Genomic DNA, 19,412 nt, shown 5'->3' with positions numbered 1-19,412 from the left:
TCCCTGGCCCTGCTCCGTGTCTGGCACCGGTACAATTACCTGAGACTGAAGCAGCCTGGTAATGGTCCCCTGAAGGAGCACCTGATCTTCCTGGGATGCTGGAAGTGCCGACCTGAAGTATCGTCTGGGAGGGGGTTTGTCGAATTCCAGCCTGTAACCTAGAGAAATGAGACCCCTGGCCCAGGAATCCAGACCCGAGGCGTCCCACACATGGCTGAAATGCAACAATCGCGCTCCCACCGCGAGAGAGTCTCGTGGCGGGAAAACCCCGTCATGCTGCAGGCTTAGAGGAAGCCGCGGCATTTGGACGGTCCTGGGTGTTGGAGGTGTTAGGCTTCCTAAACTTGCCTCTCGTGCCCCTGCTGGCATTGGAGGCACCCCTAGCCTTGGGGCGAAACCAGTTCCCACGAAAGGACTGCTGGGAAGCACCTGTGAAGGTACGCTTTGCAGCCGTGGGAGCTGATGGAAGGAAGGTAGACTTTCCTGCCGTGGCTTTGGAAATCCAACCGTCTAATTCACTCCCAAACAGCCATTCTCCTGTGAAGGGAATACCCTCCACACTCTTCTTTGAATCTACATCTGCAGACCACTGACGCAGCCACAAAGCCCGTCTGGCTGAAACCGCCATGGCTGAATTGCGCGCATTTATTGCGCCTAATTCCTTTTGCGCCTCGCACAGGATCTTAGCGGTATCCTGAATGTGACGCAGGCTGTCACCTATCTGGGCCACAGTCATGTCACCCAACAACCCTTCCTGAATCTGGGTTGACCATGTATGAATTGCCTTAGCCATCCAGCAGCTGGCTAAAACTGGGCGCTGGGATGCCCCACTAGCCGTATATATGGACTTGAGGGTAGCTTCCAGCCTCCTGTCCGCCCCGTCCTTAAGGGTGGATACCCCTGGGACTGGTAGCAACACCTTTTTAGAAAGGCGGGAGACAGAGGAGTCCACTACCGGTGGCTCCTCCCACTTCTTTCTGCCCAAAGGTTCAAAGGGATAAGCATTTGTGAACCGTTTTGAAAGAGTAAACCTCTTATCAGGGTTCTGCCATGCAGCCCTGAAAACAGTTTCTAACTCCGCCTGCTCAGGGAAGTATACTGGTTGTTTCCTCTGAGTCATGAAGAAAGGATCTCCTTCTGCGGATGCCTCCACTGGGAGATCTAAAACATCCCTAATGGCCCTGATAAGCGGCTCGGGACCATGCACTGCCGCCTCAGGAGCTGGTTCCTGCAGAACCTGCTCCTCACCCTCCTCCAATATGTCCTCATCGTCATCATCTGTGTCAGGATCCATTGCAGTAGCCTGCCTTTTTTGAGGCTGTGCGGGAGGAGGAGGTACATTAAGGGTATGAAGAATATCCACCCTGGCAGCTAACATGGACAATTCCCTCTGAACCCTCTGCGTTTGCTGAGTGTTAGTGGAAAGCTGTGAAGCCACAGAATCCAACAAGGTCTTTATGTTGGAAGCCCAAGCAGGCTCCTGCTCATCTGCCTGCGACGGCCCCACAAGCTGTGGGGGTACCCCACTGATCTGGGTGTCAGCACTACTGGGCTGTGGTGACATACAAGCCTCACAAGTAACCTGGGACTGTGACTTAGGCACAAACTTGGTGCTACACACCATACAAGTGAACTTTTTCACCATGCTGAGACAGTACTGCAGAGTACAACAGTACAACACAACCCCCACGCAGTCACACACGTGCACACACCGCACCGCTGTATGTGAAAAACAGACTATGTGCTAGTTCTATGCTGTATTCTGTAACTAAGCAGTGGAGAAAAAACAGAGCAATTGGGGAGCCAAGTGCACCCTTAACCTGAACTCACAGATCTGGGTGAGCTGGTAACGCTAAACACAGTGATCTGAACAACACAGTGTCTGACTAAGCCAGATAGCGCAGCAGCGCAAAATCGCTATAAAAACCTGCTGTCTCTGCCGTGCTGCAAGTACTCGGATCCACCACGCCAGTGAGGAGCCCTCTGTAATGGAGTCTGGCAGCGTGTGAAGAAGCAGGAAGTGACAGCGCGCGCCCAGCAGAGCTTGGTCCCGCTCTGAGTGAAGCCCCGCCCCCTGTACACGGAGCTGGCGCTTCTATATATTTATACTGACATTAATAAAGGTGTAAAATATATATATATATATATATATATATATATATAATACATTATAACCTGAGGGGTGTCCCTGGTGGTCCAGCGGCAGCACCCCTATGCCAGTTACCAGACGCGGTGTTCACGCAGTCCCTGCTGGAGAGCCGCCATTACTAGCCGTCGTCTTGCCGCACCAGAAATGGCTGCGGGGACCCCTTGTGGGACCCCCAGCCTGTACTCACCACTGAAGTCTTCAGACCTGTCAGGGGTGTGCGGCGGCTAGGGGACTTGCTCGCTACAGCGCAATGCTGTGCGGTGACAAGCCCCACGCAGGACCGAATTGTCCTGTAGCAGGGTCAGCTCTGCACCTGAAGAGGTCGGGGACTGACCCTTCCCCTGACACCCACGAAGCAGGACAGCTGTGTGGTCACCACAGCGCCCCAAAATAACAAACTTTGAAAATAAATGTAGAAAAACTCTGGAGCATCCAGAAGCACTGCCTCTCCTGAGGCACATTTTTCAAAACTGACTAGTGGAGGGAGATTGAGGGGAGGAGCCAGTGCACCCACACTGAAAGTTCTTTTATGTGCCTGTCTCTCCTGCGGAGGTCTCAATCCCCATAGTAGTGAAGCCCAGTATCCCATTGGACGGTAGAGAAATTTACTTTAGATATTTTCTGTGCGACTAGTCACCCCCCAAAAAAAAAATCTACATTCTGAAACCGATTGTTGGAAAAAACAGCTGCTCTAATGAGGACAAAGTGGTGTATCTTGTTAGACAGGAGGCTGAGAAGGTAATCAGATGTGCAAAAGCACAGGGTGAGGAGAAAATGGTCCATTCAGTGGGTAATGGGGGGGGGGACTTTTTTTTTTTTAGGTATATAAAAGTGAAAGAAGAAAAACAAAAAGCGGAGTAATAAGACTAAAAACAGAGTAGAAGACTTCTTGAGGGGGACAATGTAATAGCAGATAATATTAATAATTATTTCTGCTCAGTATTCACTGCTGAAAGAGAGGAAGGGGCCACAGTTAAGTTTAGTAAAGTAAAGTATAGTATAGTCAGAAAAGTGAGGGAGAAACAAGTACATTTACAGAGGAGAAAGTCCTAACAGAACTCTCAAAACTGAAAGTGGATAAATCAATGGGGCCAGACGAGAAACAGCCAAGGATACTAAAAGAGCTTAATGGGGAGCTGGAAAAACGGATTCAGTACTGAATCCCGGCGGTCGGGATCCCGGCGTTCAGAATCCCGACGCCGGAATCCCGACAGCCGAAATGCCGACAAGGGGGGGGGGGGGACGTGGATCGCCCCCCCTTGCGGGCTCGCTGCGCTCGCCACGCAGCAGGCCCGGTGCCTCGCTACGCTCGGCACACTAATTTATTCTCCCTCCAGGGGTGTCATGGACACCCACGGAGGGAGAATATGTCGGTATTTCGGCGGTCGGGATTCCGGCGTCGGGATTCTGAACGCCGGGATATTAACTGCATCCCGGAAAAACCATTAACAGAATTATTCAACCAGTCACTAGCTACTGGAGTAGTCCCAGAGGACTGGAAAACAGAGAATGTAGTCCCACTGCACAAAAGTGGAAGCAAGGAAGAGGTAAGCAACTATCGACCAGTGAGCCTTACATCAGTAGTAAGGAAACTGATGGAAACACTCTTAAAACAAAGAGTTGTAGAATCTCTCAAAACCAGCAATTTAAAGGATACAAAACAGCATGGGTTTACTGGGGGAAGATCATGTCAAACAAATCTTATTGACTTTTTTGACTGGGTGACTAAAGTAATATATCAAGGTGGGGCTGTAGATGTGGCATATCTAGACTTTAGTAAGGCTTTTGACACTGTCCCTTATCACAGACTGTTAAACTTGAGAGCTTGGGATTGGATTCTAAAACAGTTGAATGGAGAAGATCTTGGTTGCAGGACAGAAAACAGAGTTGTAGTAAACGGAGTACAGTCAAAGGAGGGAAAGGTTACAAGTGGAGTACCCCAGGGATCTGTACTTGGACCAGTGCTTTTTAATATCTTTATTGGTGATATTGCAAATGGAATTGAGGGTAAAATGTGCCTTTTTGCAGATGACACATAGGTATGCAACAGGGTAGACACACCAGGAGGGGTAAAACAAATGATCGATGATCTAGATATATTAGAGGAATGGTCAAGAGCATGGCAACTACAGATTAATGCCCCAAAAAAAAAAAAAAAATCGCTAAATCATGCACTTGGGTCTCAAAAATCTAAAGTCTAAATATAGTACAAATGGCACTATAATGGAAACTACTGAGGAAGAGAGGGATCTAGTTGTCACTTGTTCAGGGGACTTAAAGGCAGGTGGGCAATGTAACAAATCAATGAAGAAGGCAAGTCAGATGCAGGGTTGCATAGGGAGAGGTATCAGCAGTAGAAAGAAGTAATAATGCCACTGTATAGGTCATTGGTACAACCTCATCTAGAGTATTGTGTTCAGTTCTGGAGGCCATATCTCCAGAAGGCTATAAATACATTAGAGACTGTACAAAGAAGGGCAACTAAAATGGTGCATGGCCTACATCACAAAAGTACCAGGAAAGACTAAAAGATCTTAATATGTATATTTTAGAGCAGAGAAGGGAAGGGAAAGGGGGGACATGATAGAAACTTTCAAATATATCAAGGGTGTTAACAAGGTCCAGGTAGGAGACATTCTTCACAGGAAGAGGAGCATTAAAACACGAGGACATGCATTGAAACTAGAGGGAGGAAGATTCAGGGAAAATTTGAGGAAGAATTACTTCACAGAAAGAGGAATAGATAAGTGGAATAGCCTCCCATCAGAGGTGGTAGAGGCAAATCTTCGGGCTCGGTGGCTCACTGCTCGCCACACTATATAAATTCAACTCCATGCCGACATGGATAGTGGGGGTATGAGCGTACTAACTATATTGGGCGCCCAACTAACATACAAGTACCCAATTTAAACATGGTTGGGATAGGCATATTGATATCCTTACAAAGAAATAAGGATCAAATATGGTTTGAGGTAACATGTTTAAAAAAAAAAGGGCAGACTAGATGGGCCAAGTGGTTCTAATCTGCCGTCAAATTCTATGTTTCTATGTTAAGAAAGAGGGGGGAGGGACACAAGAAAAAGCACACCCCTCTATATATACACTGGGTATAACTGTTTTCAGGTATACGCTATTATGTCAATGGAGGGTGGAGGGTAGAGACTAGTTCCCATGCAGTATAGGTTACAGGATGTGACGTTCAGTGAGGGCGGAAGTTGTTAGATGCCCTCACAACGTTTTTAAATTTATGTGTAATTCATGTAGGTGTCGTTTATTTTGTTTTATTTTTGCAGCATTGTACCCTCGCGGGCTCGCTACGCTCGCACGCTTCGGGCACGGTGGCTCGCTTCGCTCGCCACAGATTTATATTCCCCCTCCAGGTATACGTGGACCCAGGGCATGATGGGAAAATTACCTAAACTGCATGGGATCTAGACACTACCGAGGGTGGAGACATCTAGAGGAAACTCATGCAAGCACAATGACAACATATGCACACAAAAGCCCTTGGCTGACATCTAACAGCACTGCACCAATTCTAACCATCATTCTCACTGCCAAATAAGCATTTACACTGTAGTTATTGCAGAACATAATTTAGGAATATACAGAAAGGTACTCTGAAGTGGTGTTAATGGCTGAGGACATGCCTGCTTTTTCTTGAGGGGTAGGGGTGTTTGTACCTGTTATACACAGGCTCTGGTGACGGGTGTATTGGTTACAGACAGGTTAATTTAGAATGTAAATCAAAGGAATCGAAAGATCAAGCAACTACGTTTTGTTTTTGGTGGTTTTGGACAGTCCACCCCTGGGGATATGTACACAGTAGACACAGGCTCTTCAAGGGTTGTGTGCTGGTTTGGTACAGGCAGACCTGGAGTTAGGGAGTAGTTGGGCACACCTGGTGCTGCAGAGTACCCGATTAGGACCAGCACTATGGAGTACCAGTGTGGAACTGGCAAATCTGGCACTGCAGAGTACCAGCTTGGAACAGGCACACCTGGCTTTACGAAAGTACTGGTTTGACTAGTGCTATGGAGTACAGGTTTGGGGCAGGCATACCTGGTGCCACCGATGGGCTCTCCTTGTGTAGTGTGTATTGGTTAGGGGTAGACTGTACAGGTTAGGGACAGGCTCTGCTGGGGTAGTGTGTACTGGTTGGAGGCAGGGAGCACTGGTTAAGGGCAGGTCCTCCTGGTGTAGTGTGTACTAGAAAGGGGCAGGGAGTACTGGTTCGGGATAGTGAGTACTGGCTAGTGACAGGCCCTTCTGGTGTAGTGTGTACTGGTTAGGGGCAGGGAGAACTGGTTAGTGACAGGTAGTGGGTACTGGTCAGGGATAGAGGGTACTGGTTAATGACAGGCCCTCCTGGTGTAGTGTGTATTGGTAAGGGGCAGGGAGTACTGGTTAGTGACAGGATCTCCTGGTGTAGTGTGTACTGGTAAGGTGTAGAGTACTGGTTAGTGACAGGCCCTCCTGGTGTAGTGTGTACTGGTAAGGTACAGGCTCTACTGGTGTACTGGTTAGAGTAGGGAGTACTGGTAAGGTACAGGCTCTGATGGTGTAGTGTGTACTGGTTAGGGTAGGGAGTACTGCTAAGGTACAGGCTATCCTGGTGTAGTGTGTACTGGTTAGTATAGGGAGTACTGGTAAGGTACAGGCTACCCTGGTGCAATGTGTACTGGTTAGGGTTGGGAGTACTGGTTAGGATAGGGAGTACTGGTAAGGTACAGGCTATCCTGGTGTAATGTGTACTGGTTAGGATAGGGAGTACTGGTAAGGTACAGGCTACCCTGGTGCAATGTGTACTGGTTAGGGTTGGGAGTACTGGTTAGGATAGGGAGTACTGGTAAGGTACAGGCTATCCTGGTGTAATGTGTACTGGTTAGGATAGGGAGTACTGGTAAGGTACAGGCTACCCTGGTGCAATGTGTACTGGTTAGGGTTGGGAGTACTGGTTAGGATAGGGAGTACTGGTAAGGTACAGGCTATCCTGGTGTAATGTGTACTGGTTAGGATAGGGAGTACTGGTAAGGTACAGGCTATCATGGTGTAATGTGTAAGTACTGGTTAGTTGTAGGGAGTACTGGTAAGGTACAGGCTATCCTGGTGTAGTGTGTACTGGCTAGGGGTAGGGTGTACTGGTTAGGATTACTGGTAAGGCACAGGCTCTGATGGTGTAGTGCAGCGGTTCTCAAACTGTGGGTCCTGACCCCAAAGTGGGTCCCGACCTTCTCAGCATGGGGTCATGACTCCATGTTACTGCCCATCAGACTGATGACTTTTCTAATCTCAGTCAGTGATACAAGGACCCTCTTGAACTGTCTGTTATGTAAGACTCCTCCGATCATTGTGTGCCTCCACAATTCTGCCATGCTTGTGCTGTCTGCTGACTACATATGTGATGACCTTCTGCAGTAACTTGCTGGGGTCCTGTAATTATTTTTATTATCTGATGGGGTCCCAGAGCAAAATAGTTTGAGGACCCCTGGTGTAGTGTGTACTGGTTAGGGAGTACTGGTAAGGTACAGGCTATCCTGGTGTAGTGTGTAAGTACTGGTAAGGTACAGGCTATCATGGTGTAGTGTACAGGCTATCCTAGTGTAGTGTGTAAGTACTGGTTAGATGTAGGGAGTACTGGTAGGTACAGGCTATCCTAGTGAAGTGTGTACTGGTTAGGGGTAGGGAGTACTGGTAAGGAACAGGCTATCCTGGTGTAGTGTACAGGCTATCCTAGTGTAGTGTGTAAGTACTGGTTAGGTACAGGCTATCGTAGTGTAGTGTGTAAGTACTGGTTAGGGAGCACTGGTAAGGTACAGGAACTGATAGTGTAGGTAACAGCGGAGCAATAGGTGGGAGGGAGGGGGGCCATACACTATGGGAAGTCTGTACAGTAACATCGGCGTCATGCAGCGCTGACAGGGCTCACCTTAGCCCGCCCGGCCTGCACCTTTCTCCTGCGAACTTCCTCCGCCGTCCCGTCCATACTTCTTCATAAGTTTCCTTACTAACTGTCACTTACAGCATTCAACATGGCGCCGCCGAGCCCGCCTCATCCGCAAAACAGGGTAACCAATCGCTGCAAAACTCCGTCCAATCACTAACAAGCTCTTAAGACACGACCACGCCCACAGAAAGTACTTGTGTTTTCCTACAGTGATTGGTCGTACTCAAACTTCACGACCGGCCACGTGACACGGGCTGGACCCCCGTCTCTATGGTAACGGAGTACATGACGGACGCTGAGTGGTAGAGGGATATGTGGCACGCCTCTTAGTGTTGTGAGCCAATCAAGGGCTCGCATATGACCACCCGGGAAATATGTTTCATGCACAACGGAAAATAAAGAGTAAACATACCATGTAACATGGACTTCTGGGAACGTAGCCCATAGCAGCCTATTAGATTCTAGCTTACATATTGTAGCATGTACTAGATAAATAAGAGCATTACCCTCCCAACATGACCCACATTCCAGGAGGGACAAAATGCTCTGCTCCTGGACAATGACATACTTGCCAGTTGCAGTTGCAGAGGTGGGACTGCACCACTGTCGCAAATTCAAATAGGGGAGCTACACCTGCCAGTGAGTACAGACTGTGTTGTTTAGGGTGGCGGTTGATGCAGGCTTGCCTACCCTCCCGGAATTGCCAGGAGGCTCCCGAAAATCAGGTCCCTCTCTCCCGGCCCCCCGGGAAGGTCAGCAATCCTCCCGCAATTGCCAGGTAGCTCCCGCACCCCCCTTCCGTGCTGCACTAATTACCGGGTTTTTTCGCGGTTCCGTGGCAAGGGGCGGGACTAAAATGACGCAAATCGCGTAATTTCGTGTCATTTTAGTCCCGTCCCCTACTCACGGACCCGTGAAATGCGGCATTTGCATGCGATTGATTGGGGGCGGGGCCTTCAGTCATCAGCCCCATTCCCTCCCCCCGACCTGGAGATCCGGCTGTCCTCTCCGGGCTTCTCCCAGAGAGGCTATTTGAAAAGTTGGCAAGTATGTGTTGGATGTCCTCCCCTATCTAGGGATGGCCATCGTTGCCATTGCCATCGATGGTTGGCATCGATGGCAATTCGGCAACTGGCCATCAATAGTGCTAAACTATGCAATGGATGACCATCAATATTTTTACATATTGATGGTCATCCATTGTGTTTGATTGATATGCCAGTGGGCCAATCAAAACACGGGGTGGGGGCGGAGCTATGCTCCGTGTCCCGGCACTTTAAAAATAAATAAAAAACCAAGCAAAACGTTGGGTACTTGTGTACAATCACGGCTCCCACGATGTCCATCGCATAGCAAAAAAATTGCATGCGATCGCATCGCATGCGATTTTTAACAGAAATGCATCCAAATGCATTGAAATTAGTATCAAACATGTTCAATGGCCCCCAAATGTCATTTTTGAGGCTGTACCACCCCCACTATCAACGCGAACCCAAAGCGTGGCGAGCGGCGGCGGTATGCGTCCTACGACCTTTTCATACCCCCAGTATCCACGTCGGCGTGGAGTTGAGAATAGAAAGTGTGGCGAGCGCAGCGAGCCACCGAGCCCGAAGCGTGGCGAGCCCTGCGAGGGGACACGGATAGCTTCACAGGTATACGCGTCCCCTCGCGGGCTTCACAGGTGTCCGCGTCCGCTCGCCACGCTTCGGGCTTGGTGGCTCGCTGCGCTCACCACACTTTCTATTCTCAACTCCACGCCGACGTGGATAGTGGGGATATGAAAAGGTCAAAGGACGCGTACCGCCGCCCCTCGCGGGCTCGCTGCGCTCGCCACGCTTCGGGTTCGCGTTGATAGTGGGGGTGGTACAGCCTGAAAAATGACATTTTGGGGGCCATTGAACATGTTTGATCCTAATTTCAATGCATTTCTGATAAAAATCGCATGCGATTTAAAAAAAAAAATGCTTAAAAACTGCAAAAATTGCATCCCATCGCATGCCACTACATATGGCATGCGATGGGAGCCGTGAAAGTACACAAGTACCAAACGTTGTTTTGCGGTTCCATCGATGTAGGGAAACCATCTGGTTCTCCCCCATCGATGGCAAAAGTATTTGACATCAGCCATGAACCATCGATGATTTCAAATCATCGATAGTCGATGGTCATCCTTACCCCTATCCGAATTTTGGACTGTGCTACAGCCCCGCAACTCTGCAACTGCCACTAGCATGGATATCCAGAAACAGCACCTTGTCCTTCCTGGAATGGGTCATGTTGGTAGGTATGTAAGAGGTATAATGTGATTGGTTTCTCTTAGACCTGGGAAATAGGAAACATTGCTAGTAGAGATGTTCCAATGTTGGTGAAATACACAGTTTAGTCCACATGTGTGTATCCATAATCGTGTGCTCCCATGGGTTGTCTAGTCGGTGGGTGCTGCTCGCCCAATGGGACGACCCATGGAATGACGACATACATTTTAAATGCAGTGGGTGACAATCATACTTTCCTACCCTCCCTGTTTCTGAAAATTAAGGGGTGCTCCTGGTCTCCCAGTCCCAAGAAAGATGGGCAAGTCTCCCACATCACCCTCCAGTGCCCCACCCACCAGTGACGTGCAGTGAGGTGAGCCTTTCCTGTCATCACACCTTCCAACTCTTGTGTTTTCAAAATAAGGAACTTCCACTCCAAGAGGGGGGCAAAACTACAGGCCAGGTGTGTATGGCAGAGAAGGAATTGCCTAATGCCCCGACCCCACTGTTTTCATAATTTTTTGCGGGTGCCCAGAGCTCCCCTAGCAGCTGGGCAGCGACCAACTCCCTCCCTGCACTGCCTCCCTTGCTCCCAGCATTGAAGAGATTCCATACGCACAGTGCCAGACCGAGCCTAATTTTTTAGGTAAGCAAACATACGTAGATTTATCTCTCCTCACTGTGAATATTGTGGGTGGAGCTACAATGTAGGTGGCGTATCAACTGGCCCACCATCATAAAGCCAGATCCACATACACACCATAATGCCCATTACACATTGTGCTACACCGTAAAGCCCATTACACATCATAAAAGGGGGTGGTAGCAGCGCTAAAAAATAATTTGAAAGAGAAATTGGATAATCTTTTACAAATATATTTTACTAAAATAAAAACAAACATGTGAACACAAATAAAATTTGCATATTCAATATACAGTAGATAAAAAACGCCCACTTCCACACTATAGCAGCAATAGGAGAGTCCGTTCCTAGTAGGCCCAGATTTAACGAGAGGAAGATATAGTTACCGCTCCATACATGTAGGTAATGTACTGTCCTGGTATTAACGTGGTCGGCCCAAGATGTCACAAATAATCAAAGTACACTGGAATTAGTCTCAGACAATAAGGTGGATAACCTCAGGTACCTGGGTGGTATACTTTGAAATTGTATGCGGTGATGTTCCTGGATTAGGTGTTCCAAGATGTTGAAAGGGACAATAGGGTCCTCTGCTGGGCTGGTCCAGACTGCAATTCAAAGTAGCGGTGGTGAATAAAGGGAAACAGCACTCTTGACGCGTTTCGCTGCTACAGCAGCTTTATCCAAGGTGTAGTGCTGTGGAAACATGACTGGGTATATATACCCTCTATAATGAGGTCACATGACCAATCAATCTAGCTGAGATCATCCAATTAACGAGTGTAATAAAAATAACAATACAATAAAATAGGAGGCAGACCATATGATACAATAGTAGTATATTGGTAATGATGAGTAAACAAAAATCACTAAACTCAAAAAAAAAGAATTTATTAAGAATAAATGCTAGAAGTGTATTCACTTCCGGTTTATCACACATCATGCCAGATATCTTTATGACCATTACACATTGTGCCACACACCATAATGCCCATTACACATTATTCCACATAGTGATCCCCATTAAACAAGTCACATTGTGATGCCCATAATATATTCTACCACACACTGTAATGCCCATTACATATACCACACAGGGCCTTATTCGAGTTCACTCTTTCAGACAAAATCCTTCTTAGATGGACAAAACCATGTGCACTGCAGGGGGGCAGATGTAACTTGTGCAGATCTAATTAGATTTGGGTGGGGTTTTACTTCAAAGTAAGATCTATATTGCAGTGTTAAAATAAAGCAGCCAGTATTTACCCTGCAAAGAAACACCAAAAAATCACCAAATCTATTTCAATCTGTACATGTTACACCTGCCCCCCTGCAGTGCACATGGTTTTGTCCATCTAAGAAGGATTTTGTCAGAAAGAGTGAACTCGAATAAGGCCCACAATGTAATGCCTATTACATATTATGCCACATAAGTGCAGCTTACCTACATGCTCCTTGCTAGAGGTTTCTTACTCGATTCCAGGGGTTACATGCTTGTTGCCAGGAGTTTCATTCTTCATTCGACCCCCAGATGAATTAAGGGAGATGCAAGGGGTATCATGTTCAAAGCCAGGGGTTTCATGCTCGATGCTCATTGTCATGTGGGATTACATGCTCCTTGCCACGGGGCATTACATGCCATTCTGCGGCTATTTCAAATGCCGCGCCAGCATGTGAGACAATTTCTGGCAGCCAATCAGGAGCCACCACTGCCCACAGATCTCTGCCTGGCTGTCCCCATCCCAGTAAGGCACCATAGCAATCAGGGCACTGACAGCAATGGAGAAGTCATTGTCAGTACCCTGATTACTATGGCACATTACTCTTCTGCATAGCCTTAATAACAGACAGTTCGTCCCTGTGTGCACATGCGCATGGCATCTCTTCGTTCACCAGCATAGTAGAAATGAACTCCGGCTCCCCACAATCCCCCCCCCCCCCCCCTGCCCATAGGACGCTGCCACTGTACAAAGGATCTTAACTATATCTAAAATATAACCTTTATTAATATATATAATAATATCTTGGTGAAATATTGAAAAATAATTAATTGTGTATATACTGCTGCAACTGTGCATACCTCCCAACTGTCCCTCTTTTTGCAGGACAGTACAGTGTTTTTGGAACTGTCCAGCTGTCCCACCTGCGGGCAGCAGTGTCTTGAGGTGGTGGTGGTGGGAGGGGGGCAGTTGGGAACCCCCTTTTCACTTAAGCAGTGGTGAATAGATTATACTTGCCTACCCTCCCGGAATGGCCGGGAGCCTCCCAAAAATCGGGTCCCCCTCCCAGCCCCCAGAAAGGTGGGCAAGTCTCCCGCATGCCCCCCAGAGCTCCGCTCCCGCCCCCACCCCCACCCGGAGCCGCTGGAAATAAATGCAGAAATTCACTAAAATGACGCAAATCGCATCATTTTTGGCCTGCCCCCTACTCGTTGACCTGTGAAACGTGGTGTTTGCGTGGATTAGGGGGTTTGAATCATTAGCCTTGTCCCCGCCGCCCGACCAGCATATTCGTCTATCCTCTCCGGGCTTCTCCTGGAGAGGCAAATTTTAAATTTGCCAAGTATGGAATAGATGCCATGCGCACAGTGTCTATTTATAGCAGACAGAAGGACTAGGGGCACCCATAGCCACAAAAAGGGTGTGTGGATCGCGATAGCACATCGTGACAAAGCCATGCCCCTTATGTTGAGGCTACCTCCCTTATTCAGGGGTCCCAATTACGCACAAAAGGTGGGAGGTATGGCTAATTACATCTGGCATAAGGTCGACTTGGGTTAGGTCCACGGGATCATTAGGTCGACATGGATTAGGTCGACAGTCAAAAGGTCGACATGGGTTTTTTCACTGTTATTTGAGCCGATATGTGCCGACAGGCGGTATTTCATGCCCTACCATCCACTAGGGTGTGGTGGGAGAATAAAGTAGTCTTCCAAGCATAGCGAGGCACCGAGCCCGAAGCATGGCAAGTGGATGCGCTGCACTTTAACCGGTTTCCATGTCAACTGTGTCAAAAACAGAGAAAAACCCAATGTCGACCTGTTGACTGTCGACCTAATGACCCTGTTGACCTTATGACCCTGTCGACCTAACCCATGTTGACCTAGACTCCTGTCAACCTTCCTGCATGTCGACCTAGACACATGTTGACCTAAATGCATGTCGACCTAATGGTGTCGACCTAATGACTGTCTAACAACTTGCTGGTGACCAACTGATCCACACCCTTCATGGGGGGGTCCAAATATATCTACCAATCTGTAATATATCTATTTTACTTATGATTTATTTTCAGACTACATTAGATTAAAACAGAAACGAAGGAAAAATGAAATATGTTATGTTAGTTTTTTTATTGCTGTTTTATTTTGTGGTTTCATTTTCAAAATAATTAACTTTTTTTCACTTCAATAATTGTTTGTGATTTTATCAAGGGGGAGGCGGCAGAGGTACAGAAAATGAATGAGGATCTTATTTTAATATTAATATTACTGAGGCAAGCCGTACCTGGAAATTGTTATGTGGGGTACACACACGTTCGATTGGCTCCTCACTATGGGGCAGATGTATGACGGTCGGTATGGGGGAGAAGGGGTATTAGCGCACGTTATGTGCACTGATACCGCTTCTCCCCCATGTATGAAGCAGGTGAGATGCGGTAAAGGACAGGGGCGCTATGCAAAATGATAGCAGGCCGGATGTATGAACGGTCAGCATCGCTGACCGTTCCGCACGAAGCCTGCTTTGGCTTCGCCAGCATCAGGCTGGCGAAGCCCTATCTAAACAGCAGGGACAGCGCTGTCCCTGCTGTCAGCTGTGGGCTGCGCTGGGGATCTCGCGTGAACAGCGAGATCCCGCGCATGCCCAGTGCGGCCGGCTGGGGGACAGGAGATAGCGCATCAGTATTAACTGATGCGCTATCTCCAGAAAGGGACATCGCCGGAGGGGGGAGTTAACGCTCCCCCGCTTCGGCAGACAAGATGTTAATACATCTTGTCGATGTCCCTTCCTGCTTCGCCTCGCTATTGAGGCGAAGCAGGAAGTATCATAGCTGCGCTTATCGCGCAGCTATGATACATCTGCCCCTATGGGCCTTATTTTGGTTCATTCTTTCTGACAAAATCCTTCTTAGATGGGCAAAACCATGTGCACTGCAGGTGGGGCAGATGTTACTTGTGCAGAGAGAATTAGATTTGGGTGGGGTTTTACTTCAAAGTGAGATCTATATTGCAGTGTAAAAATAAAGCAGTCAGTATTTTCCCTGCACAGAAACAAAATTACTCGCCCAAATCTAATTCTCTCTGCACATGTTACATCTGCCCCCCCTGCAGTGCACATGGTTTTGTCCATCTAAGAAGGATTTTGTCAGAAAGAATGAACCAAAATAAGGCCCTATAGGACTGGACTGATGCTCACTAGCAATGGCTTATTAGAGAAGGATAATAATCATTTTATTTATATACAGTAGCGCTCTTTCTCTAAAAGGACTCAACGTGCTCAACAGAATAAATGTATCCCTTATCCAAAATGCGGAGTATCCCTTATCCAAAATGCTCAGGACCACGAGCATTATGGATAAGGGATTTTTGCGGAATTTGGAATTTTTTTTTCATACCTACCTGGTCCCCTCACGGTGGCCATCCGAATCCTCTTCAGCGGCATCCCCGGTCCCAAGGATGCATTGCACCGGTGCGCCCATGATGTCACCGGCGCGCCCATGACGTCACTGGCGCGCCTTCACAATACATCCTTAAGACCGGGGATGCCACTGAAGAGGCTTCCGATGGCCGCCGTGGACACCGGGGGACAAGGTTAGTATTAAAAAAGAGGTAGTGGGGAACAACAAAAAAAATTTGAAATATTATGAAAACCTAAGGTTTTCGGAATATTTCGTATATAGGGTATCCAGATAAGGGATACCCAACCTGTACAATGAAGTACATAAAATCTTTTCATAAATGATACTTAATGGAATTACGGAAATAATTGAGTAAACAGGAACGTCTTGAGTCTGTTTTTGAAGGATTCTAGAGTGGAGACCTCTCGAATTGTGTGGGGAAGTGAGTTCCATAGAATCGGAGCCGCATGTCTAAAAACTGGACCCCCAGATGAATTAAGGGAGATCCTAGGTACTGCTAAAAGTTCTTTATCTACAGATCGCAGTAATCGGGTGGGACAGTTTTCATTATAATTTTTTTTTTTTTTCTATTTAATTTATTGTAACCGATTTCACAGGCCAGACATCTGGATAGTCTAAGTTTATGGTTTATCAGATTGGCGGGCAAATGCAATAGGATCCTTCTTTGCAGAGGTTCAGGATTGAGGCACAGGATTGCCTGTATTTTTAAAGCGGCAATCATTTACAAGGCAAACCCAACCTGGTCGTAAATCCACATACATCATGATGTGAGGTAGAGATTGAAGTAAACTAGAAACTAATGAATGTACATTGATAACACTGTTCTTCTATTATAAAAAAAAAAAAAACAATTAAGCAATTAATTCACAATGGTCAAGTCCATCTCAAGAATGATGTGTTGGACCAAGGTACAACAGCACAGACAGAGGGGGATTTCCCACAAGGCACCTTAGGTGCTTGCCTAGGGTCCAGCAGGTCCCAAGGGGCCCAATAAAGAGATCATGGCCATCCAAAATATTCCCAGAGGAGCATTGCGTGACTACTGCATGATGTCATAGATCCGCCCACACTCCCAAAGTCCCTCTCTGATAGCACAAACCGGTTTCATCCACTGTATGTGGACAATCAGTTTATGACACAGGAAGTAACCATTTGAGTGCCCACATCTCTATAAGAAGTATTCAAAATATCCGCTAACAATGGCAGTGTCCATTTGTTATATACATTCAAACAAAAAATGGTGTGTAAATAAGAAAATGTCTATATAAGATAAACCTTACAGGTCATTATGATGAATACAACTGTTTGCTTGACAAATTCACTCTGCACTCAAAGGGTTAAGCTTAATTCCAAAAGCCCTAGAGCCTGATTCAGATTTGTATGCGATGTCAAAGTTCACGCAACTGCGCATTTATCAGTAGACTGCGAACACGCCAAGGTTCTCTATCGCTGCCGGCTACAATCAGCAAGAAAATTAGAAAGCTATGGAATGTTTGAGGGACGGGGCCCCAAAACGGTCATTTGCCTAGGGTCCCATGCAGTGTTCCCTCTAAGCTGTGCGCACGTGCGCGCGCACACAACTCGACGAGCGTGCGCACAAACATTACAACAGAGCGCACAAAGCAGCAGTGGTCCCTTTTTGCAGTTGTGGACTCAATTAATGTGTGTTTCACCCATTAACTACATTGTGGGCTGTGTTTTGAATGTTTAAATGTTTAATATCATTCCGGATAAGGGAATATTCCGGTTTTTGGAATATTTTTTTTTTAGTCATACTTACCTGCCCCTGGTGGGTCCCCGATGGTCCCTCGGCGTCCATGGAGTCCTCCGGCGTCCACAGCAGGCCACCAGCACCATCTCTGGCGTCTCCAGCGGTCCCAGGAGTGCTTTGCGCAAGTTCCCAGGCGCGCCGGTGATGCCACCGGCGCGCGCGCGCACTCGCGCAAAGCACTCCTGGGACCGCTGGAGACGCCGGAGAGGATGCTGAAGGCCTGCCGTGGACGCCGGAGGACTTGGTAAGTATTAAAAGAGGGTTAGGGGGGAAACAAAAAAAAATATTTGAATTATTCCAAAAAACCACGGTTTTTGGAATAATTTGGATACGGGATGCACGGATACGGGATGCCCGACCTGTACTACCTGACATTTTTTCAAACACAGTCTGTGGGATCACTTCTAGGAGGTGATTGGCTGGCTGTTTATCACTCTGCATTTTATCACTTTTCAAGCTTAGAATATCTGGCCCCCAGTCAGGCGATGGCGACGCACGAGACTCGGAGGCATACACATGGAGCGATCTGTGTTTTATTTCTAAGCGATCTAGTCAGATAGCTTTGAAAACAGCATGCACAGTTTGGGACAGAAAGAAATGTCGCTGTGTGGTGCACCAAAAATAAAGAGTCAATTAAAATGTAACTTTTAATGTTATAGATTTTAAAAGTATAGCGAAATATAAAAGACACAAAACAGAAATGACATACAAATGAAACTTAAAAAAGGATATATATTATCCTTACAACGTGGGGTCCCACACTCCTAATATTCAATTCCCACTAGTGTTGGGGTACACGATCCGTCTATTGAATGTCTCGTATTCTTATATATATGCGGCGGGCATTAGATATGTATCATAAATTACCCCTTTCATAGGGGAGAGTTTGGTACAAGTTTAAGGTTGGCTGTTCCCAGAAAGAGTTTAGTATTGTAGCACAAATTATTATTATGCCGAGGATAGATAATTAGGCAAAGTTATGCCAGGAATAGATAATCAGGCAAAGTGTCTACATGAGCGTGTCGATTGAACCAATCTAGCATTAATAATATATGCACACACTAGGAACGCCTATTGATAGAGTAGCCCTACACATCAAAAATAATTTTAATACAGTCCCTGGAGTACAATGTATCTGATTATTAGACACTATGTCTCACTATGTATTGGGGCTGTATAGCAGATTACATGTGTTTAATTAATCCCTGGAGTGCAGCGTGTCTATTTTGGGACACACTGACTCACGATATATCAGGATTAAATACCATTAATTCCTCAGTAATTTATGTTCAATATGGTCTGCAGTGTAATTTGCAGATAGACTGTCACAATAATTGTGTCACTGGTTTTAATATAAACAATACAAACAAGATGGTGTTTGGTGCGTTTTTTATTTATTTATTGAGTATATTAACTTATTCATTCTCATCCAAATAAAATGTTTTCTGACAGAGTGTATAATAATGTCAGTAATTGCTGGGTGTGTGGCGTTCACACATTACTCCCAGGCGCTTCAAATGACAGTTAATATCACATTAATCAAATGTTATGCGGTACCAGTGGGGATCATCAAGTGATAGTGGTGGTATTTTAAACACAATGAATCTGGGTATTTCAGTGATAGTGTTTCAGTAAATAGTGGCAGGTTTTTACTGGGATTAAATGATCACATTAGGCTACCAGTGTTGTGATCACACGCCCGTCGGCTACGTATACCGTGGCGTTGATCGTTACACATTAGTTAGATACAAGACCCGCAATGTGGAATCCACAGTCCCTGGAGCACGGCGTGTTTGATAATTTGCACGCCGTCTCACAGTATGTAAGACTGGATTCTTACTTGCGATATGCAATAGGCGCCCTTCAGCCAACGGGCTGCTAGTTAATGCGCCCGCTCGATAGCGTTTCTATTAGAATTATCTAAGCTAGACAGATCAAAATGTACATTTCAATTAGGGTGAGGGAGTGGGGATAGCCCACGAAGTGTACGGTCGGCGTACGCTTCGCTAATG

General features: G+C 46.8%; 1 protein-coding gene across 4 annotated transcripts in view; it reads right to left on the bottom strand.

Annotated features, from left to right (window-relative positions):
* Positions 1-8,365, bottom strand: part of PCNT (pericentrin) — a 96,206-nt gene extending 87,841 nt beyond the window's left edge. For all 4 annotated transcript variants that reach the window (XM_083154593.1, XM_083154595.1, XM_083154594.1 and 1 more), the window contains exon 1: positions 8,079-8,365. In XM_083154593.1, coding sequence (XP_083010719.1) covers positions 8,079-8,135 — 57 coding nt within the window. In that variant the 5' untranslated portion in view covers positions 8,136-8,365. The remainder of the gene's footprint in view (positions 1-8,078) is intronic.
* Positions 8,366-19,412: the final 11,047 nt, after the last annotated feature.

The sequence above is a fragment of the Crinia signifera genome, chromosome 7 (assembly GCF_055691185.1).
Source record: "Crinia signifera chromosome 7, ASM5569118v1, whole genome shotgun sequence".
Classification (NCBI taxonomy): domain Eukaryota; kingdom Metazoa; phylum Chordata; class Amphibia; order Anura; family Myobatrachidae; genus Crinia; species Crinia signifera.
Note: the sequence above shows the minus strand (reverse complement) of the source record. Positions and strands in the feature narration are given on the sequence as shown.